This window comes from Salvelinus fontinalis, chromosome 9 (genome assembly GCF_029448725.1).
Source record: "Salvelinus fontinalis isolate EN_2023a chromosome 9, ASM2944872v1, whole genome shotgun sequence".
Lineage (NCBI taxonomy): Eukaryota > Metazoa > Chordata > Actinopteri > Salmoniformes > Salmonidae > Salvelinus > Salvelinus fontinalis.
In genome coordinates, this window is record NC_074673.1 from 16,608,663 (window position 1) to 16,633,925 (window position 25,263).

A 25,263-nucleotide genomic window follows, 5' to 3' on the forward strand; every position below is an offset into this window, starting at 1 on the left:
CCCCAAAATTGCCCTCGCTAGAAGCCTGTGTTTCAGACATAAGGAAGTGGATGGCTGAAAACTTTCTACTTTTAAACTCAGACAAAACAGAGATGCTTGTTCTAGGTCCCAAGAAACAAAGAGATCTTCTGTTAAATCTGACAATTCATCTTGATGGTTGTAAAGTCGTCTCAAATAAAACTGTGAAGGACCTCGGCGTTACTCTTGACCCTGATCTCTCTTTTGACGAACATATCAAGACTGTTTCATGGACAGCTTTTTTCCATCTAGGTAACATTGCAAAAATCTGAAATTTTCTGTCCAAAAATGATGCAGAAAAATTAATCCATGCATTTGTTACTTCTAGGTTAGACTACTGCAATGCTCTACTTTCCGGCTACCCGGATAAAGCACTAAATAAACTTCAGTTAGTGCTAAATACGGCTGCTAGAATCCTGACTAGAACCAAGAAATTTGATCATATTACTCCAGTGCTAGCTTCCCTACACTGGCTTCCTGTTAAGGCAAGGGCTGATTTCAAGGTTTTACTGTTAACCTATAAAGCGTTACATGGGGTTGCTCCTACCTATCTTTCCGAGTTGGTCCTGCCGTACATACCAATACGTACGCTACGGTCACAAGACGCAGGCCTCCTAATTGTCCCTAGAATTTCTAAGCAAACAGCGGGAGGCAGGGCTTTCTCCTATAGATCTCCATTTTTATGGAATGGTCTGCCTACCCATGTGAGAGACGCAGACTCGGTCTCAACCTTTAAGTCTTTACTGAAGACTTATCTCTTCAGTAGGTCATATGATTGAGTGTAGTCTGGCCCAGGAGTGTGAAGGTGAACGGAAAGGCTCTGGAGCAACGAACCGCCCTTGCTGTCTCTGCCTGGCCGGTTCCCCTCTCTCCACTGGGATTCTCTGCCTCTAACCCTGTTACAGGGGCTGAGTCACTGGCTTACTGGTGCTCTTTCATGCCGTCCCTGGGAGGGGTGCGTCACTTGAGTGGGTTGAGTTATTGACGTGATCTTCCTGTCTGGGTTGGCGCCCCCCCTTGGTTTGTGCTGTGGTAGAGATCTTTGTTGGCTATACTCGGCCTTGTCTCAGGATTTTAAGTTGGTGGTTGAAGATATCCCTCCAGTGGTGCGGGGGCTGTGCTTTGGCAAAGTGGGTGGGGTTAAATCCTTCCTATTTGGCCCTGTCCGGGGGTATCTTCGGATGGGGCCACAGTGTCTCCTGACCGCTCCTGTCTCAGCCTCCAGTATTTATGCTGCAGTAGTTTGTGTCGGGGGGCTAGGGTCAGTTGGTTATACCTGGAGTACTTCTCCTGTCTTATCCAGTGTCCTGTGTGAATTTAAGTATGCTTTCTCTAATTCTCTCGTTCTCGCTTTCTTTCTCTCTCTGAGAACCTGAGCCCTAGGACCATACGTCAGGACTACCGGGCATGACGACTCCCTGCTGCCCCCAGTCCGCCTGGCCTTGTTGCTATTCCAGTTTCAACGGTTCTGCCTACGGTTACGGAACCCCTACCTGTCTCAGACCTGCTGTTTTCAACTCTTAATGATCGGCTATGAAAAGCCAACAGATTTATTCCTGATTATTATTTGACCATGCTTGTCACTTATGAACATTTTGAAAATCTTGGCTCTCTCCAATTTTCTCCTCCTCTCTTTCTTTCTCTCGGAGGACCTGGGACCTGGGACCATACGTCGGGACTGCCGGGCGTGGTGGCTCCTTACTGTCCCCAGTCCGCCTGGCCTTGCTGCTGTTCCGGTTTCAGCTGTTCTGCCTGCGGTTATGGAACCGCCACCTGTCCCAGACCTGTTGTTTATCAACTCTTAATGATCGGCTATGAAAAGCCAACTGAATATTATTCATGATTATTATTTGACCATGCTTGTCACTTATGAACATTTTTGAACATCTTGGCATAGTTCTGTTATAATCTCCACCCGGCACAGCCAGAAGAGGACTGGCCACCCCTCATAGCCTGGTTCCTCTCTAGGTTTCTTCCTAGGTTTTGGCCTTTCTAGGGAGTTTTTCCTAGCCACCGTGCTTCTACACCTGCATTCTAGCTGTTTGGGGTTTTAGGCTGGGTCTCTGTACAGCACTTCGAGATATTAGCTGATGTACGAAGGGCTATATAAAATAAACTTGATTGACTGGTTGATTGCAAAAATGCTAGCTAGCATTGGCTCACAAAACTACCTCCAACTTCTATCATACTGATATCCATGAGCTCACTGGACTCTAGGGAAGTAGAGGGGTTAAATCCCAAAGTGGCAATGCTACTGACACGTGGTCTGGAGTATTGAACAAGGCTGAAAGCTTCAAGGTTGGTGATGTGTAAACTCAAACTAATTGACTGCCAAAACTCTGTTCAGAGATGCTAAGTACTCTCAGCAGGCAAACATTTGTCAATCCTAACAGTGTGTCTGAGCATATAATCCTTATATCTATTGACAAACATGTACATCAATCTAAGTAACATAATAATACATTTTTAAAAATCCTCAAAATCAGTCAATTTAAGATCGTTTTTTGCATAAGCTGCTGTATCTCAAGCCACCGCATCCACCTATGTTGCCCTTCCACATCTGCGGTGAAAGGTGACAGAGATACAGCTGTGTTCCCCAGACCAGGAGACATCCCGAAAACCGGTCTTCACACAAAAACGTCTGTAGTGTCCGAACGGTTTGGCCTGAAAACTGTTGAGACCACTATGGAAAGGGGAGACTCACGAGCACTATGTTGTTCTCCGTTTTGCTATATAACCCCACACAAGTGTCACGTAAGGTAACCCATGCAAAATAATGGAAGTATGTAGGTAGTTGTGTGGCAACAAAAATAAGGGGTTAAATGCGTTTTAAAAAACACAAATATTTCCTGAGTGTTCTTATATCTCCTAGATATAGGACAGGCACTTCAAAACCTTATTCCTTATGATTTATGTTAGCTTAGTACCGCTCTCCTCCCCAAACTTTTAGAGGTTATAACTTCTTATGGCTGCAGGGGCAGTATTGAGTAGCTTGGATGAGTAGCTTGGATCAAACATTTATTGTGAAACTGGGATTCCTGTGAGTGCATTCTGATGAAGATCATCAAAGGCAAGTGAATATTTATTATGTTATTTCTGACTTCTGTTGAATATATCCGCACAATATGGCGGATATATTTGTGTCTTGATTGGGCTCTGTGCCGACCTCAGCTTATTGCATGGTTTGCTTTTTCCGTAAAGCTTTTTGAAATCTGACACAGCGGTTGCATTAACTTCTTATGGCTGGGGGGGCAGTACTGAGTAGTTTGGATGAATATGTTGCCCAAAGTAAACGGCCTGCTCCTCAGTCTCAGTTGCTAATATATGCATATTATTATTAGTATTGGATAGAAAACACTCTAAAGTTTCTAAAACTGAATGATGTCCGAGTATAACCGAACTCATATGGCAAGCAAAATCCTGAGGAGAAATCAAAACAGAAAGTGAGAAATCTGAGCTTTGTATGTATTCACCCGAGTCCCCAATGAAATCCCCTTGAGATATTAAAACCTTTTCTCAATAGGGGATGCTGTTTTCACTTTGTAAAAATTTCGTTCCCAAATTAAACTGCCTCATACCTGAAATATGCATATATTTCTAACAAAACATATGCTATACAATAAATATGTTAGACTGTCATCTGATGAAGTTGTTTCTTGGTTAGTGACTATTTATATCTTTATTTGGTCTAATTTGTGATAGCTACCTATGCAGTAAAAAAAATGGTGGAAATATGCGGTTGGGTCTTTTGCCATCGTGGTTAGCTAATAGAAATACATAGTGTTTTCCCTGTAAAACATTTTAAAAAATCGGAAATGATGGCTGGATTCACAAGATGTGTATCTTTCATCTGGTGTCTTGGACTTGTGATTTCGTGATATTTAGATTCTAGTATTTACTTGTGGCGCTATGCTAGTCAGCTTTTTTACTGAGGAGGGTGCTCCCGGATCCGGGATTGTGTGCAAGTAGAAGTTAATGATGTTGCACTGCCTAGGGGTTCCACTAGATGTCAACCATCAATAGAAATTACAATGAGACTTCTATGATGTTGTGAGAGAATGATAGCAGAATCTTTCAGGTGTCTGGCAGTCAGCCATTTTCTGATCACGCTTATTCCTCAGGGTACCCACTTGCGTTCCATTGCTCATGAAGACAAGGAATACTCCGGTTGGAACCTTATTGAAGCTACATATTATAAACAACCTAATGATTGATTCTGTACTTAGTTTGAAATGTTTCTTCGACCTGTAATATAACTTTTTGAAGTTTTTGTCCGATGTAACGCTGACCAGAATGAGCGTTTGGATATGTATACCAAACGTGCTAACAAAAGAAGGTATTTGGACATAAATAACGGACATTATCGAACAAAACAAACATTTATTGTGGACCTGGGATTCCTGGAGTGCTTTCTGATGTAGATCATCAAAGGGAATATTTATAATGTAATTTCTTGTTTATATTGACGTCAACATGGCGGCTAATTGTGACTAATTTGTCTGAGCGCTGTCTCAGATTATTGCATGGCTGGCTTATTCCGTAAAGTTTTTTTGAAATCAGACACAGCATTTGCATTAAGGAGAGGTATATCTATAATTCCATGTGTATAACTTGTATTATCATCTACATTTATGATGAGTATTTCTGTTGAATGATGTGGCTATGGAAAATCACTGGATGTTTTTGGAACTGGTGAATGTAACGTGCCAATGTAAACTCAGATTTGTTGATATAAATATGAACTTTATCAAACAAAACATACATGTATTGTGTAACATGAAGTCCTATTAGTGTCATCTGATGAAAATCAAAAGGTTAGTGATTAATTTTCTCTCTATTTGTGCTTTTTGAAACTCCTCTCTTTCAATGGGGAAAAAAAATGGCTGTGTTTTTCTGTGGCTATATGTGGTGACCTAAGATAATCGTTTGTGGTGCTTTTGCTGTAAAGCATATTTGAAATCGGACACTGTGGTGGGATTAACAACAAGAATAGCTTTTAAATGGTATGAGATACATGTATGTTTGAGGAATTTTAATTATGAGATTTTTGATGTTTTGAAAATGGCGCCCTGCACGTTCACTGGCTGTTGTCATATCGATCCCGTTATCGGGATTGCAGCCATAAGAAGTGTTAAGGAGAAGTGGATCTAAAATTCTATGTATAACACTTGATCTTTGATCAACGTTTATTATGAGTATTTCTGGAAATTGATGTGGCTCTCTGCAAAAATCCCCGGGTGTTTTTGGAACTACTGAACATAACGCGCCAATGTATACTGAGATTTGTTGTTATAAATATGAACTTTACCGAACAAAACATACGTGTATTCTGTAACATGAAGTCCTATGAGTGTCATCTGATGAAGACCATCAAAGGTTAGTGATTAATTCTATCTCTATTTCTGCTTTTTGTGACTCCTCTCTTTGGCTGGAAAAATGTCTGTGTTTTTCTGTGATTTGGCGGTGACCTCACATAATCGTTTGTGGTGCTTTCGCTGTAAAGCCTTTTTGAAATCGAACACTGGGGTGGGATTAACAACAAGATTACCTTTAAAATGGTATAAGATAGTTGTATGTTTGAGGAATTTTAATTATGAGATTTTTGATGTTTTGAAAAGGGCGCCATGCACGTTCACTGGCTGTTGTCATATCGATCCCGTTAACGGGATTGCAGCCCTAAAAAGTTAAGCAGGTACTTTTATTTACCTGGTCATACTCCAGTGCTCCTGGGTAGAGGGGCCAGCCCAGGAAGAGCTCGGCGATGACACAGCCCAGGGACCACATGTCGATGGCCTCACAGAACGGCAGGCCCAGGATGATCTCTGGAGCCCTGTATACAGGGAAGATAAACAGGACAGAGGTTAGCGGGGAGCAGTTTCAACAACCATTCTGAGACAAGAACACACACCAGGCATTAGATTTGTTTTAAATCAGAGGGCAGGAAACTCAAGATATTATCTAACATGATTTATTGTGGGGCCTCATGTAGGACGTCACACAAACAGAATGCAGTATGTGAATTACTTCTTCAAATATTGGGATTGAGAACACACTGGTTACATCAAGCTGAAGAATGACACTTGTGGACTTTGACGGCCATTAAGCAATTTTGCGGGCATTACTGCTTTCCACTTCCTTTTTAAAAGAATGGCCAATCAGTTGCCAGTTTAAAAAAAAGGCTATGCAACGTGGCAGCCTTGACAACAGAGAGGAAACATCCGTTGCCTAGCGATGGTCGGACACAACACCCTAATGAAGCCATTATAGAGTGACACTGTCGTCACTCGGTTTAACACGTTTCACCTCCCAGCCAAATGACCACCTGCTGACAGGAAATCTCTGTCTGCGGATAAATGCTGAAAACAAATTCAGCAAGGGAAGGCATGACAAAAGAATGACTAGAGAAGTGCAAAATGAGAACACACCCAGCTCACAGCCTGAGTAAAAGACAACACAGAGGCAGATGTGTACTCTATATCCAGCCATGGACCACACTGGCAACAGCTGAGGAGATCATATACACCCACAGGGGGACTGCTGCTCAAAGTTAGCCTCCTCAGGCACCATTGTGTGAAGAGATAACACATACTTCCCGATAGCTGAGGTTTTGCAGCAACGCCTGTTAAAGAGGACTGTCTAAAAGGAACATAAGTACAGTTCATGTTTTTCGACAATGGGCTGAAACCGGAAGCAACAATTAACAACTTCCTGTTAGAGCAGGAAGTTAGTTACATAAAGGAAAGGAGAGGAAACTGACAAACTCAATATCAACTTAATTTCAGTGTTTGTCTTAATTAAGTCAGTGTTATCCAGAGAAGAGACAGACTTCTCCATTCTTTTAATGTTCTGTAAAAAGGGGAAGGGTGGAGGGAAAATTACTCCTGTACATAGTGTGCTTACTGCCAAGTTCAGACGAGTCTATTAGGTCATATTACAAAATGTTCTGTTAGAGATATAGCCTAACCTATTACGCCAACGCCTAAATAACAACAGCATTAACTAATATTGCCTAGATATCATGCGAGTAATTAGATTCGTCCAGGTTTGAGCAGGAAGTTAATGTGCTAATGGTGGGTAGCCCCAGTCAGTCTCCAGAGAACATGCTTCCTAGGGTACTGTCACAGATAGAACCATTGAGCCAGGTGTTTCACCGGCTGTATAAATCTGAAGCATCTAGTTGGCATTTCCACTCACCACCAAATATGGTGATGTGAGGAAGCCTAGTGGCCGGCAGTAGGAGAAGACTGAGCGCGATGGATTTCAGGCGACATTCGGCAAATTCTCTCATCGATTAAACATTTGATCTCAATACAGTTCCATTCCCAAAACGACAATCTGTTACGATCAGAGTGGACTAAATAGACTACCATTTGCCAAAGTAAAAAAGAAAAATGCAGTTGTTTAGGAGTGCAAGGGCGAATTGAGTTATTGCACACGCGCACTTCACAGAGTAGGCGTTCCCTAACAGAAATATATGCTAGAACGTGTCAATAGGATGTCGCTACCTTGTGCTTGGCTCTGCCAACCTCCTTGCTTGTTCTGCCCATCCATTAAATGTGCTCCCATTGGAAAAGACAGGCTGTCTTACATCTTGGGTTAGTTATTTTAAAAATCTTTGCTACTTTGACACTCATGTATCTGACCACCAGGTCAACCAGGCCTGAGGGTCAGCCTCCCTGTGGGCCAGGAGAACACTGAAAAATGCAGCTGTTCTGGGGGAAACAAGTGTCTTCCACAGGCCCAGGAGCAGAATATATCTAACCATAGTCCTAACTAACCATCTACTGAAATAAACACATGTGTCAGGGGAATGGAGATGAGGGGGGAGCTGTGAGGGGGTCTCTCAACCTCTGTCTTCACCTGCACCCAGCTGTGCTGACAATGAGTGACATTGGCCCTCCCATCCCCACAGCATGCTGCTCTCCTGCCATGGTTCTCAAACAATACTCATGGGGTGACTAGCTAGTGATCTCCACAGCTGATCATCACTGCCATGTGTTCTTTGGAAAACCTTGGGAACTGGAGAATGCTTAAATGTACTACATCAACCATCCATTGAGATGCCTTAACAGGGGTAATGGATTATAACCCGGGTTAGCCCATTAACTAAGCAACAAAACAAAGAACAGAAGCGCTCTTTGAAGTAAATATCACCCGATTGCATATCTTAACTCTTGCAGCAGAACAGGGGACTACATTCACTGCCCTCCAAATTCACAGAAAGACCAAAATTCCCCCATACAAAATGCACCAGTAACTGAAATTCCCCCATACAAACGCACCAGTACCCAGAAACAGACTAGTTCACTGCTTCCAATTTTTTTTAAATGAAAAAAGTTGAGTATTTTGAAAAATGGCATGATCATATCTCCTCTAAGCTAGTGCATTCTTCATGGGTTGGGGCTGGAGTGTGTATGTGTGTGTGGCTGAACCTATGTGTGCGTATACGTACGTGTGTGTGTGTATGTATGTGCGTGTGGCTCACTCCCAGTGGGGACAGCCTACCACCCATAACTCAACTCTGGCAGTGTGATAAAGGCTGCAACCATGGCCTGCCTTTCCAGAAGCTGCCTGTACAACACACACTATATTTGATGGAGCACAGCACTTTGTGAAGCCTCGAGGGGGGCAACCATTTCCAGAATTAAAATACACTGGACCATTCACATGAGAGCTGCATTGACTAGGTAAAAACAGACCAACCTGACATAACACGATGTCAACGGAGAGCTTGGAATAGCAGCCAATCGGAATTTAAAATTAGAATAAACAGGGAGGGAAGATGGCTAGCTAGAAGCTTTTCAAGCCACAGACGGGGGCATCATTTACTTTCACTCAACAGTCATTAAATATCCTCCATGCCTGATTGGGTCATTAAAGAAACACTGAGAAGTGCCTGTGCACCAGCAGATAACCACTCTCCTACTGGAGAAGCTACAGGATAAAGACACTAGTGATGGGGAAATATGCAAGTTACATTTTGCAATATTACTTTTGGATGATATTATATCAATATTTGACTCAGTATTGATTTTTTTTGCTACTATAGTGTAAGCTAGAGCTAAATTGGCTCTACCGGCACCAGAACATTAGTATTTTTCATCCTGGAGCTTGTTCTCCATCTGTTTAAATAGCGAGCAAACATGTTTTCAGCACTTTTATTTCCCAGACTGACCAAAACTTGTTTTCTCATGCTCGCTCATGTCGCTCTGCAGCAGACATATATAGCAAGCAATGTTTGGCACATGTAAAAATAAATAAAATAGAAATCGCATATAGGGCTGGGCGATATGGCCAAAATATTTTATGTTTTTGAATAATAAAAGTCCTACATTTGCTTTATGAGTAGTGAGTGATCCTAAGGTGGCAACACATACATTCTAAATTATTTCAATGAGTTTCCAACCAAAAATAATTTCCTGCATTTCTATCAATTTCTGCATTTCTTGCACTCAATTTGAGATAATTTCCACACTGCCATGATATGGGCAAAAATAGTAGGCCTTAATTTTAACCAAATGTTGCAATTGAGATTTAGATCAAAACACTTGGGTCAAGTTTTGGAATCATGGAAATAGAATGTTGTTTATAATGCTATAGTTATAATGAATATAACAGTGGACACTTTGAATACAGTGTTTGACATGACAACGAATGAAAATGCCATGGATGAGTTATTGTGACAGGGTAGGAACCAAAGTGATGTTCAGTGTTTCCTAGTGGACCCTATAATCTTTGGCTACATTAAATCTTTATTCACGTAGCCAATATATTCATGCTTCCCCTCTTCCTCTTTGATTTAGAAGATACTGTTGCACAAACAACATGCTGATTTAAGCCTCCACCAGCACTGGTATCAAGCTGGCTACGTTTGCTCTAACTCAGTACTTTTATTAGCTGGCCAGCTAACAAGCGATTTATCTTAACTTGCTAAGAAAATACAAACTAGCTGTTTGCAGATGTAAGAAACACAAACTAATACTGTAAATTATAGAACGCTTGTGGATTTATATAAGATCAAAGTGGAAACGACATTGTTGCATGTGCTGCATTGACCATGCACACTTAATGAAAGTGTCTTGTGGTCAAGCAACAAATGCGCTCCTTGAGTGACAGGGGGTGGGACTAGGTCTATGTGGAAAGCATCACACACACACACACACACACACACACACACACACGAGAGAGAAAACGTCCATTTGTATAGTTACACACGGCATATCACATTTAACAAACTAAACAATCAAATACCATTTTAGGAGGTAAAGTAAAAATCCAAACCAGTCCGTGCATCAATACCGGTATATAGTAAAATACGGTATACAACCCAGCACTAATGGCAATACATATAGAATCGTGAGAATCGCAAAACATCTTGCAACGGCACCAAAGTATCGTATCACGAGGTCCCTGGCAGTTCCCAGCCCTAATTATAATGAACTGCGGGTCTGGGGCCTGGGAGTCGGGCTGTGACCACCCATTCAAATGAAGGGCAGAACCACAAACATAACCTAAGAGCAGCGCGGTTCCATTAGAAAGTCAGGGCTAAAATCAACAGAACAGAAGGAAATGGGTTTCTATTTCTAATCACGCAACGAGGAAATGCCTTGATTTATTTTTTCCTGTGTCTGACTTATATTGGTCTGCAGATTGAAGATAAATACACAGCCTTGGTCATCAAGCTGGAGGGGATGAGAAAGGAACTGTCATTGCACGTGACACTGGCTCCCCGTCACATCCTAACATAAATCAGTCTTGAGCATAAAACACACCGAGAACCTAACTGCCGTTAGATACTTATCATAGCGGGAGGCCATTCCTTCTCTTGCTAGAACAAAAAATGATACCTGCTGAGTGCCAACCAGGTAGCGACAAACCTAACGATTCTACTTGTAGCATTGTAATGCTCGTCAGTGGCCAACAACTTTACTTTTTGCCAAACAGAAAGCACAAACCCTCACGTGAGGGAGCCAAAATAAAGGATGGGGGGAAAAAAGAGGACATTTTCTACGTACATCCACAGATGAGCCAGTCACACTACATATGCAATGTAGCCTGTGGGATGGGTAGCTAGCCAAGTGTACAGACAATGCACACAACACTAAATAGTTCCTCCAAGCTAGCAAATCACTGTAGCTAGTATTGGCATATTTAAAAATCACAATGAATTCTCTAGTTTCCCTGAAACAGGAGTGTTATCTGCTGAGTTAATGCAGTGTCCTTAGCGATTCTATATTGTGGTAGATAGCGAATATGCTAACATTAGTTAGTTAAACATTTGGCTATAGGCTGGCAGTATGGGATTATGAAGTGTGAATTAAATTGTTTCTTGGCTAGTAGCAACAAGGGCTTTCCAAAATAGCAACATTAGCACATATAACTTGGAATCTAGACCATAAGCAAAGCGCACAGATATGCCAAACAAACAAGGATGAACACAAGAGATTGACTGCCAACACTGTTCAGAGGTGCTATCTACTGTTGGCAGGCAAATGTTTGACAATCCTACTGGTGTGTCGGAGCTTTTATAGGGCTGCGGCCTAAAACGCAAGTCACGTGACATCTCGTTGAGAGCGTGAGCGGTAAGGCATGGAAGACCCATTCCAGCCTGAGGATCAGCCCTAAGGCAGCATTCAGACTGTAGAATAGCACTCCATTGACCCCATCTGCTGTCTGTCAACACAGGACATTCAGACTTGATTAGGGCATCAGCCCAACCATGATCACAAGACCTGATTTAATGTGCCAATTAAAAAAACAGTCCTAATCAAGCAGCCACAGACCATCGTGTTCCTGACCATTTCTACTTTAATGATGTATACCGCCAAGGGCATGTTTCGCTGATCAAACAGCAGCCCTGGTTGATCTGACCACATAGCCTTCTCTCTACTGTGGGATCAGACAGCCATAGAAACTTAAATCTTGATCTAAAAAGGGAGTTAGGCAATGCATTAAAACAATGTGGTAGAGTAAATATAAAATCAGGTGGTGAGTGTGCCACTGGTCTGATTGACCCTGAACAACTAAGCATGCAAACCCACCTGTAAAACTAAACCCCAGCTCAAACATCAAACAGGAGGGTAGAGTACTAACAATTTCCAGGGTTTAAAAGGATACTTCAGGATTTTGGCAATGAGGCCCTTTATCTACTTCCCAGTGTTAGATGAACATGTGGTTATCATTGCTATGTCTCTGTGTCCAGTATGAAGAAAGTTAGAGGTAGTTTCGCGAGCCATGGCTAACTAGCGTTAGCGCAATGACTTGAAGTCTATGGGTATCTGCTAGCATGCTAAAATCCCAAAGTATCCCTTTAATGCAGGCAATAGCATCTCATGTTTCCAGCATTACAGGAAGCCACAAAGCAACATCGACTAGGATCTGTAGCAGACATAAAAGGCTACCAGCACAAAAAAAGATCAGCTTGGTTTTCAAAACATAGCCTGGGTCATCAGAGGACAGCAGCTTTTCTAAGCGGCATAGGTACCGAAAAGGAATGAATCCAAGGGATATGAATGTAGGCAATACGCACAGTTTATCACAGAAACACGTGCAATCTTGAGCATGAGAACAAACACCACAGACCCTGATATTGACAGGTAAAGCAATAAATAATACCAGCAACAGTACCATGACAGCCAACATGCTTACTGGGCCAAAATCACATGAACAGCTAAATGCAAAGTAGAGCAAACGCATAGAGAGCTCTACACCAAGATGAGATACACTACTAGGGTAACTAATTGGTGGCTACATGGATGGTTTCTCCTACACCCTTTGGTGTAAATCTTCTGTTTGGTCTTCACGGTTTGATCATCAACGCCATGCAAAAATCAACTGCTCTCATTCCCTCCAGGCATTTCATTACACCAAGACTCAAGTAATTTACCAGGCCTTGGCTAGACAGACTGGCCTCTGGTCAAAGGAGGCTGAACCCATGATTAGGTCATCGGAAGCAGCTAGTTATTCCACAATTCTGAGATCTGTTGAAATTAGATCAGATGAAATATGTATGCAGGCCGTGGATTAGATACGAACCAAAACCTTGGTGATGAAAAGTGCAGTTTGCATAGAAATCAAATTACCTGTTTAGTAGGCACATGGGAAAGTGGGGGGGGAAAAATACCCTGAACATTTCTAAATTTAATGGAGCTGAAGTAAAACAAAATGGCCATCAAACATAAAGTACAAGTACAGAATGTACAGATTTTAAGGATGCAGCATTCAAATTCCTGGATCTATGGAATGAGGTCCAACCTAAAACAGCACATGTTAACTTCTTATGGCTGCAGGGGCAGTATTGGGTAGCTTGGATGAAAGGTGCACAGAGGTGCCCAGAGCAAACGACCTGCTCCTCAGTCATAGTTGCTAATATATGCATATTATTAGTAGTATTGGAAAGAAAACACTCTGAAGTTTCTAAAACTGTTTGAATTATGTCTGTGAGTATAACAGAACTCATATGGCATGAAAAAAACTGAGAAGTTCCACTTCCTGTTTGGATTTTTTCTGAGGCTGCTAGATTTTCAACCAAGCTCCCAATGAAATTACAGCGAGATATGAATGCGTTTTCACTAGATGTCAACCGTCAATAGAACTTTGTCTGATGACTCTAATGTGAAGGGGGGCCGAAGGAGACAGGAATGAGTAATCACTGCCGTGAGGTGACAACGCATTGAACACGCGATCACGTGATAGGCAGTTCCGTTCCATCTCTCAACTGAAGTCAATGTAATTCTCCGGTTGGAACGTTATTCAAGACGTATGTTAACAACATTCTAAAGATTGATTCAGTACATCGTTTGACATGTTTCTACTGACTGTTACGGAACTTTTGGACATTTCGTAACGCTATAGTGGACGCGCTTTGTGACTTTGGAATTGTTTACCAAACGCGCTAACCAAAGTAGCTAATTGGACATAAATAACGGACACTATCGAACAAATCAAGCATTTATTGTGGACCTGGGATTCCTAGGACTGCATTCTGATGAAGTTCATCAAAGGAGACATTTATCATGTATTTTCTGGTTTCTGTTGATTCCAACATGGCGGCGAATTTGGCTATTATTCTGAGCGCCGTCTCAGATTATTGCTTGGTTTGCTCATTCCGCATTAAGGAGAGGTATATCTATAATTCCATGTGTATAACTTGTATTATCATCTCCATTTATGATGAGTATTTCTGTTGAAACGATGTGGCTATGCAAAATCACTTGATGTTTTTGGAACTAGTGAATGTAACGTGCCAATGTAAACTCAGATTTGTTGATATAAATATGAACTTTATCAAACAAAACATGCATGTATTGTGTAATATGAAGTCCTATGAGTGTCATCTGATGAAGATCAAAGGTTAGTAATTAATTTTCTCTATTTCTGCTTTTTGTGACTGCTATATTTTGCTGGAAAAATGGCTGTGCTTATTGTGGTTTGGTGGTGACCTAACACAATCGTTTGTAGTGCTTTCGCTTTAAAGCCTATTTGAAATCGGACACTTGTGGGATTAACAACAAGACTACCTTTAAAATGATAAGACATGTATGTTTGAGGAATTTTAATTATGAGATTACTGTTTGAATTTGGCGCCCTGCACTTCCACTGGCTGTTGTCATATGGATCCCGTTAGCGGGATGCAGCCATAAGAAATTTTTAAGGCCAATCAAGTCTGCCATGAGAGAACATGAGCTGCAGAAATTAAAATGAGCTTTGTGAACCAGAGGGAGGAGGAGAAAGAAAAACAGTGCTGTTGCATAATGGTGAGGGATTTCAGTTTTACTGTGGCAAAGTCAAATATCACTGGTGAATGTCAGGCCTATCATTTTGTCTAGCAGCTTGCATTGCACCCACACTGATTATGTCTAGGCCTGCATGCAAGCATTTCACAAGGCATCTATGTACCCAAAGAAGAATGCCCCGAATGTGTTTTTCTAGAAAGCTTATTGCTTCAAAAATACTACAAAATGGTACAGAACCCATATCCCTAGTACCCTATAGGATACTTGGCAATAAGACACCAGTGCCTCCTGGTTAACAATGCAGAATTGAGGACTGCACTATCAACATTTTACCATCTGGCTCAAAGCAAGAAAACATTGTGGACTAGTTTCATAGCCAATAGAATCTAGCCTAGCTTTCCAGTTCAAGAATAGCATTAGGCCTAGATTAGAAAAACCTCACCAATAGGCCTCTCACAGCTATCAGCACTAGACCAACAAGCATGATGTAAGAAATCTGTGTCTTATCAATGAAAAAGGCACATACGATTCTCCAAGGTCTAAACTAGATATGCACAAACAGCTAGACAGGACAGAAGTATTCCATCATTTGCGAGGAATCCTCCAGAGGCAACAGCAAGGTTTTCTGAGCAGGCACAAGAAGCTGGTTATGTGGAAAGCACACACGATCCATTCAGGCATAAGAGACCTGGGCTTCATCTCTCTGCACTTGCAAATGAGAGTGGCTCGTTATACACTCCCCTGTAAATATAATTTTTCTTGGAGTTTCAGCTTTGTTCTAATTGTCTGTAATTTGCTGTCAGTGGTGCTAGCCTAACTGTTGCACAACTCCAAAGTCATGGAAATAAAAGGAATAAATTGTATTTCACAATATGGTGTGAGGTGCATTTTATTTCAGATACAGCATTATCAAGATATGATCTAGGAGCCGATACAAAGCCAATAGTAGATGTTGGCCAAAATTCATCAGTTTACCTTTTCACTAAGATGACAAAGATATTTTTGTCATATCAAACTACAAAAAAGAGAGATTGAGCAGTGATGCCCCTTGTGGTAGTCCTCCAGGAGGCCTTAGCAGTGGAGCGGCAGATTAAAAGTGGTTCACCATCAGGAATAAGTGCATAAGTACATGATACACAGCATTAGCTTAATGGCAGGGCTGTGCCGTAATGGAATTACGGATGACCGTTTTTGTTCAGACAAATGGCTGCATTATAACATACATTAAGAGAAAAAAAGGTAAACCCATATTTTCTCTTCACTCCGGCCTGCATGTGCTGCTGCTGTAGGGAGGGGGTGTTGCCTAGGCAACATGACTAGTTCGCTACAACACCTTGTTGTTTCAAAAAGGGGCAACAAAGTTTCATCATGTTGTAAAGAGGCCATGTAACCACGGAAACGGTCTTAAAACTTCTTACGGCTGAAGTCCCGTTAACGGGATCGATATGACAACAGCCAGTCGAAGTGCAGGGCGACAAATTCAAAAAACAGAAATCTCATAATTAAAATTCCTCAGACATTCATGTGTCTTATATCATTTTAAAGGTAATCTTGTTGTTAATCCCACCAAAGTGTTCGATTTCAAATAAGCTTTTCAGCGAAAGCACTACAAACGGTTATGTTAGGTCACAAAACCACAATAATCACAGCCATTTTTTCCAGCTAAAGATAGCTTCACAAAAACCAGAAGAGATAAAATTAATCACTAACCTTTGATGATCTTCATCAGATGACACTCATAGGACTTCATGTTACACAATACATGCATGTTTTGTTTGATTAAATTCATATTTATATAAAAGAATCTGAGTTTACATTGAGGCGACTAGATTCACTAGTGGCAAAAACATCAAGTGACTTTGCATAGCCACATCGTTTCAACAGAAATACTCATCATAAATGGAGATGATAATACAAGTTATACACATTGAATTATAGATATACCTGTCCGTAATGCAACCGCTGTGTCAGATTACAAAAAAACTTTACAGAAAAAGAAACCCACGCTATAATCTGAGACGTCGCTCAAAAGTAAAACACCACAGAGATGGCGTCAACATAAACAAGAAAATACATGATAAATATTCCCTTACCTTTGATGATCTACATCAGAAAGCACACCAGGAATCCCAGGTCCACAATAATGTTTGTTTTGTTCGAAAAACCTGTTATATATGTCCAAATACCTTCTTTTGTTAGCGTGTCTGGTTTACATATCCAAATGCTAATTCTGGTCAGCTTTATAATCGGTCAAAAACTTCAAAAAGGATATTACCGGTCGAAGAAACATTTCAAACTAAGTACAGAATCAACCATTAGGATGTTTTCAACATATAGCTTCAATAAAGTTCCATCCGGACTATTCTTTCTTGTCTTCGTGAGCAATGGAACGTAAGTGACTTCCATGAGGAAAAAGCATGATCAGAAAATGGCTGCTTGATGGACACCTGACTGATTCTGCTATCATTCTCTCCCACAACATCATAGAAGTCTCATTATAATTTCTATTGATGGTTGACATCTAGTGGAACACATAGGCAGTGCATAATCATTCATATCTCAAGGGGATTTCATTGGGGACTCTGGTGAATACATACAAGCTCAGATTTCTGACTTCCTGTTTTGAATTCAACTCAGGATTTTGCCTGCCAATATGAGTTCTGTTAATCTTTCACGAGTATCTACCCCGGGTCCGGGATCACCCCCCACCCCCCCCACCCCCCCACACTGAGTAGCATAGCCTAGCATAGCGTCACAATTAAATAGTAGCATCTAAATATCATTAAATCACAAGTCCAAGACACCTAATGAAAGATACAGATCTTGTGAATAAAGCCACCATTTCAGATTTTTAAAATGTTTTACAGGGAAGACAAAATATGTAAATCTATTAGCTAACCACGTTAGCAAAAGACACCACTTTTCTAACTCCATCAGTTTCTTACTCCATCAGGTGCTATCACCAATTCGGCTAAACTAAGATATTGATAGCCACTAACCAAGAAAAAACCTCATCAGATGACAGTCTGATAACATATTTATGGTATAGGATAGGTTTTGTTAGAAAAATTTGCATATTTCAGGTAGATATCATAGTTTACAATTGCACCCACCGTCACAAATGGACTAGAATAAATACATAGAGCAACGTGTTTACCTAATTACTAATCATCAAACATTTCGTAAAAATACACAGCATACACTAATCGAAAGACACAGATCCTGTGAATACAGACAATATTTCAGATTTTCTAAGTGTCTTACAGCGAAAACACAATAAATCGTTATATTAGCATACCACATATGCAAACGTTACCAGAGCATTGATTCTAGCCAAAGAGAGCGATAACGTAAACATCGCCAAAATATATTAATTTTTTCACTAACCTTCTCAGAATTCTTCAGATGACACTCCTGTAACATCATATTACAACATACATATACAGTTTGTTCGAAAATGTGCATATTTAGCCACCAAAATCATGGTTAGACAATGACAAAAGTTGCCCAGCTAGTCAGACAATGTCGTGCGCCATATTAGACAGTGATCTAGTCGTATACATAAATACTCATAAAAGTGACTAAAAAATATAGGGTGGACAGCGATTGATAGACAATTTAATTCTTAATACAATCGCTGATTTACATTTTTTAAATTCTCCTTACTTTTCAATACAGTTTGCGCCAAGCGAAGCTACGTCTAAAAAGATGGCGTCATAAGCGATTAACATTTCTCGACAGAAACACGATTTATCATAATAAATTGTTCTTACTTTGAGCTGTTCTTACATCAGAATCTTGGGCAAAGAATCCTTTCTTGGGTCTAATCGTCTTTTGGTCGAAAGCTGTCCTCTTGCCATGTAGAAATGCCCATTGCGTTCGGCATGAACTGGAACCGTGCCCAGAGATTCACAGTGTCTCAGAAATAAATGTCCCAAAAGCGCACTAAACTGATATAAATTGCTATAAAACGGTTTAAATTAACTACCGTATGATGTTTTTAACTCCTATAACGAGTAGAAACATGACCGGAGAAATATAACTGGCTACACTAATGCTTGGAAAAAGAGCAGGGTCGGTGTCCACCGCGCGCCTGACGCATCTGGAAAAGAGTTCCTACCTACACGTGTTTTTGTTTTATAGGGGCTGTGATTGCGCAATCGATACCATTCAAATCGTCATCACGTAAAGGCATCCAGGGGAAGACGTAAGCAGTGTCCGTATCCTGATAGCGTTCACAGTGGCCTTTAAACTGACTCCAGATCAGGGGCCAAAATGTGTGAAATCTGACTCCATGTCAGGGAAATTGCTGTAGAATGAGTTCTGTTCCACTCAGAGACAAAATTCCAACGCCTATAGAAACTAGAGACTGTTTTCTATCCAATAATAGTAATAATATGCATATTGTACGATAAAGAATTTAGTAGGAAGCCGTTTAATCTGTAATGCAATTATGCTAATGAGAAAACAGCACCCCCTGTAGTCGCAAGAAGTTTTAATCTCACAGACATAATTCAAACAGTTTTAGAAACTTTAGAGTGTTTTCTATCCACTAATAATAATAATAATAATAATATGCAAATATTAGCAACTATGACTGAGGAGCAGGCAGTTTGATATGGGCACCTTTCATCCAAGCTACTCAATACTGCCCCTTCAGCCATAAGAAGTTAACCACACAAATGCCCAGCCGCCCCGTCTTCAGTCAGCGGTTCGTTCCATACACAAAAAAACTGGAATTATTAAATAAGAACGGTTATTTTATTTTCATGACTGTCCTTCATCCATAATCACATTACATGATTATACGGTAATTGTGCCAGCCTTACTTAAAAATGGGCATGTCTTATTCATTACCATGACGTAACACTCCAAAAGTACACAGCTCATATCCTGCTCACTAACCTCAGTGGGCCAGGGCTTAGTGCACTGCTAACGACAACAGGTGTAAAATAACATCATGGACACAGCAAACTGTGCATTTGACAGCCCTGTGGGCTGGACCACAAATCTACCATCCAAAATATAGCCTTGCGCTCAAAAATAGTATAATAATGAATGCTAGCAGGTTAGGAACATGTTTGCTGGCTTCATAAATGCTAGCCAGTTTGCAATCCATTTAGCTTTGCTAGCTAGCTTGCTGAATAGATAGAGATTAGCTGGCTAGTTAGCTACAGTAGTTGGCTACTGACATCAGATTTAGCCTGTTCCACCATTTGCAAAATGCATACAGGCATTTGAATATAGCACAAGAAAAGGGAAACAGGACACGGTAAACATTTGAATGTACAATGCATTCCAAAAGTATTCAGACCCCTTGACTTTTCCACATTTTGTTAGCCTTATTCTAAAATAATGACAAAGCAAACAGATTTTGACATTTTGGCAAATGTATAAAAAAAAATACAGAAATACCTTATTTACCTAAGTATTCAGAACCTTTGCTATGAGACTTGAAATTGAGCTAGGATGCATATTTTTTCCATTGATCATCCTTGAGAAGTTTCTACAACTTTATCGGAGTCCACCTGCGGTAAATTAAATTGATTGGACATGATTTGAAAAGGCATATACCATTCTATATAAAAGTTACCACAGTTGACAGTGCATGTCAAAGAAAAAACTAAGCCATGAGGTAGAAGAAATTGTCCGTAGAGCTCAGAGACAGGATAGTGTCGAGGCACAGATCTGGGGAAGGATACCAAAACATTTATGCAGCATTGAAGCTCCCCAAGAACACAGTGGCCTCCATCATTCTTTAATGGAAGAAGTTTGGAACCACCAAGACTCTTCCTCGAGCTGGCCAAAGTGAGAAATCGAAGAACCCAATGGTCACTCTGACAGAGCTCCAGAGTTCTGCTGTGGAGATGGTTGTCCTTCTGGAAGGTTCTCCCATCTCTGCAGTACTCCACCAATCAGGCCTTTATGGTAGAGTGGCCAGATACAAATCTCTCCTCAGTAAGAGGCACATGACAGCCAGCTTGGAGTTTGCCAAAAGGCACCTAATAGCCCAAATGACTCAGAATATGAGAAACACAATTCTCTGTCCTGATGAAACCATGATTGAATTCTTTGGCATGAATGCCGGCATGAATGCCAGCATGAATGCCAGCATGATGGCATGAATGCCAAAAGTCACATCTGGAGGAATCCTAGCACCATCCCTACGGTGAAGCATGGTAGTGGCAGCATCATGCTGTGGGGATGTTTTTTCAGCAGCAGGGACTGGGAGACTAATCAAGAGAGGGAAAGATGAACAGAGCAAAGTACAGAGAGATCCTTGATGAAAACCTGCGCTCAGGACCTCAGACTGGAGCGAAGGTTCACCTTCCAACATGACAACGACCCTAAGCACACAGCCAAGACAATGCAGAAGTGGCTTCGGGACAAGTCTTTGAGTGGCCCAGCCAGAGCCCGGACTTGGAACATCTCTGGAGAGAGCTGAAAAATGCTGTGCAGCGACGCTCCCCATCCAACCTGACAGAGCTTGAGAGGATCTGCAGAGAAGAATGGGAGAAACTCCCAAAATACAGGTGTGCCAAGCTTGTAGCGTCAAACCCAAGAAGACTCAAGGCTGTAATCACAGCCAAAGGTGCTTCAACAAAGTACTGAGTAAAGGGTTTGAATACTTAAGTAAATGTGATATTTTATATATATCAGGTTTCATATAAATGGTATTAATTTATATATATATAAATGAAAAACAATTTCTATGAAACCTGATTTTGCTTTGTCATTATGAGGTATTGTATTTAGATAGAGGGGGGACACTTAATCAGTTGTAGAACAAGGCTGTAAAGTAACAAAATGTGGAAAAAGTGGGGTCTGAAGAGGGGGGTCTGAATACTGTAGATGCATGATGTGTTCAGAATACAAAAGCTGCATGAACTGTCAAGTGTAGACACAGCCTTAGTCATGCGTGCTTATTTTATGGGTGGTCCCAGCAATCAAACCCACTGCCCCAGAGTTACAAGTGCCATGCTCTACCAAAAAAAAAAAAAAAAAAAGACAAAGAAAACCTACTGGCCTGAATTTAACAGAGAACGTACACTACGATGCCTGTTATAGCCTGCTGCTTTAGATCCTTGCATGGAGGGAAACTTTTGGGCTGTGTAACTCCAGACCTCTCCTCTTGTCCAGGAAACCTAATCAACACACACACACACACACACACACACCTGAGCTGCTGGCTGAATTATTCAAAGAGTACAGTGCTCCATTATAGGAATAAGCACCTCATGCGGAACACAGGAAACCACCGCTACATCCAAAAGGAGATGTACGCTAAAAACACTACACCTAACCCAAATCCTAACCACACAATACAAAACTTAAATCCCACAAGAGAATGGTTAACTGACTAGCAAACCCTGCATTACTGGAGTACTTTTATAATGTCATATTTACAGATATCCTAATGTTCCTACTGCAAGGGTAGGCAACTACAGTAGATGGTTGGAAGTAAATTTGTACACTGCAAATTGACCACAACTAAGCCCAAAAATAGATTTTCAAATAGAATAATTTTATACCTTGATTACACTGAGACACGATCAAGAACAATTAGAGGGAAAACACAGGAACAGATTTCCTAAATTAAATTATTTTCTAGCTGACGTCCTGGTGACTTGTCTTTAAAACAAAGAAAGTAAAACTTCCCAGTTGTGTTGTATCTATATAGGATCAGGCTGTTGTTGTTGCATTAGTAAAACAATAGGGGTGGCATATATTTCAAAATATATAGTTTGAAAATATGTACATGTTACCAGTGTTCATGATTAGACCTAAATTAGAAAAGGAATCCATATTTTTAAGCAATTGTTCCCGTTTTCTCCCATCTCAAAAAGGTTACATTTTATTTTCTCATAAGAACTTTCACTACATGTGGGAACTGATCAAGCACACATGCCCAAAGAACATCCAAACCTGAAAAGCAGGGCAGTGAAAACACACCCAGTGACTAAATTCCTCAGGAGGTCAGGTGACAGGTAAATTATTCTACTTCTAAGAGAACGAAAACACCCACACAAAAAAAGGGTGGCCTGGAACATTCAGAACATATCTTTTAATCTAGAAACTGATCTGAAATCAGCCAGAAGACAGTGACCTCGCAGGGATAAACTTCTGGCATGTTTGACTGATGCCCCTGCCAGCAGCTCACCATCTACGGGAGTCTGAAAACACTGTCCAACACCAGAGGGCTATTTCTAGCAGCAGTGGATCATGCTTCATCTTACACACTCCTTCATCCAAACTGTAATGCACCACAAACCATAGTTGAAGAAAGGAAAATAAAGGAGAGTGCAAACCTGTGACGTAGTTAACATCTAACAGGTATCGTCTCATAAGTGAATTAGTTAGGAGCAGTGTGACCGTGAGTCGGATGGATACTGGAACTGTCGTTCAAACTTTGCAATATAAATCTAGCTTTAAAATGTTAGAGAAAGGAAAACACAGGTCCTCTTCGTAAGGGCATTACTGTGTAAATACCCTACCAGAGTGTGCTTTGTCATGACAACCCAGCATACGAGCATGACTATGAAAAAAGGCTGCTCTTCACTAGGATCTCCAACTTGGTCAATCTAACAAACTGAGAGCAATCAATAACAGTGTGTTTATGGTATTGACCACATTTAAAAGGGAGAAATTCTACAACGGGTTGGTCAAAACAAGCATTGTGATTGGTTGAGACGTGCTCTAAGCCATACTAAAAACACATTCAGCATGGGTAAGCCTTTGACTCAAAAATTTGAATATTGTTTTCTGTTCCAGCTGAGAGCACTGCTCATCCACTGTCCCATCAGTCCAGCCAGCCAAGCTCTTAAAACCAGGGTTTTCCTGCAGTCCTTGGATTAACATCATTGATGTCAGAACCGGGGTTACCATGAGTTTAGAAACATGCCAGGAATATAGGTAAGCTTTACGGCAGTCGAAGTGAAGCAGCCTGTACACAGCAGGAACAATTGAGAGTAGAGACAAAAGTCAGGGTATTGACTTTGAAAAAACTAAATGAGAGCTTTTAGGCAAAGTATGGTTCTTCAGAAAAGTCACTTTACATGTTCCTATAAAACAATAAGGCCTAAAATACATGTCACAGGCAGCAGTATAATTTGAACACATTTCTGATCTAATCCAACAGTAATAGTCATGGGTTGCACACTTGACTGGATTCACAAAGCAGTTTGACTACATTTAGGCCTAGTAGATAAAAGCTAAGCTTTAGTCACCAATGTGAAGCACCATGAAAGAGGTAAAATCCCTCAAGAAACACCATCCGTTTCAACCTCTCCCTCTTACAGGGGTCACTTTTAGAGTTTAAAAAAAATCTGCATTTCCAAAACACAGACCATATAAACCTGCATTTAAGACCATTAAACATGCATTTTCTATTGCTTACAATGAAATTGCAACGTCTTTATTGCAAAAATTATGCATGGCCATTATATTTGTAATGATTGTCATAGAAAGAATGTAACTGGCTACATTTCTTAATAATTTTCTTGAAGTTAAACCTAAAACCAAATCAAACTTTGCCACATGCGCCGAATAAAACAAGTGTAGACTTTACAGCGAAATGCTTACTTACAAGCCCTTAACCAACGATGCAGTTCAAGAAGAAAATATTTACCAAGTAGGCTAAAATAAAAAGTAACACAATAAGAATAACGAGGCTATATACAGGGGGTACTGGTAACGAGTCAGTGTGCGGGGGTACAGGCTATTTGAGATAATCTGTACATGTAGGTGGGGGCGAAGTGACTATGCATAGGTAACAAGCAAACAGTGAGAAGCAGCAGTGTACAAGTGTACAAGAGGGTTGGGAGTCAATGTAAATTGTCCGGTGGCCATTTTTAGCAGTCTAATGGCTTGGGGGTAGAAGTTGAGGCTTTTGGTCATAGACTTGGCACTCCGGTACCGCTTGCGGTGTGGTAGCAGAGAAAAGTCAATAGCTTGGGTGACTGGAGTCTCTGACAATATTATGGGCTATCCTCGGACACCGCCTAGTATATAGGTCCTGGATGGCAGGAAGCTTGGCCCCAGTGATGTACTGGGCCGTTCGCACTACCCTCTGTACCGTCTTACGGTCAGATACTGAGCAGTTGCCATACCAGGCGGTGATGACTGGAAGCTATAAAAAGGAGGGTGGTGCTTGGAATCATTGTTATTCCTCTGTCAATCATGGTTACCTGCAAGGAAACACGTGCCGTCATAGTTGCTTTGCACAAAAAGGGCTTCACAGGATATTGCTGCCAGTAAGATTGCACCTAAATCAACCATTTATCGGATCATCAAGAACTTCAAGGAGAGCGGTTCAATTGTTGTAAAGAAGGCTTTAGGGCGCCAAAGAAAGTCCAGCAAGCGCCAGGACCAACTCCTAAAGTTGATTCAGCTGCGGGATCGGGGCACCACCAGTACAGAGCTTGCTCAGGAATGGCAGCAGGCAGGTGTGAGTGCATCTGCACGCACAGTGAGGCAAAGACTTTTGGAGGATGGCTTGGTGTCAAGAAGG

The 25,263-nt window shown here is 41.0% G+C and overlaps 1 protein-coding gene across 1 annotated transcript in view; it reads right to left on the reverse strand.

The window, feature by feature from the left end:
- Positions 1 to 25,263, reverse strand: part of LOC129862171 (homeodomain-interacting protein kinase 3-like) — a 57,495-nt gene that overhangs the window by 25,052 nt on the left and 7,180 nt on the right. The window contains exon 2 of the mRNA XM_055933568.1: positions 5,725 to 5,848. Within this exon, the coding sequence (XP_055789543.1) occupies positions 5,725 to 5,848 (124 nt within the window). The remainder of the gene's footprint in view (positions 1 to 5,724; positions 5,849 to 25,263) is intronic.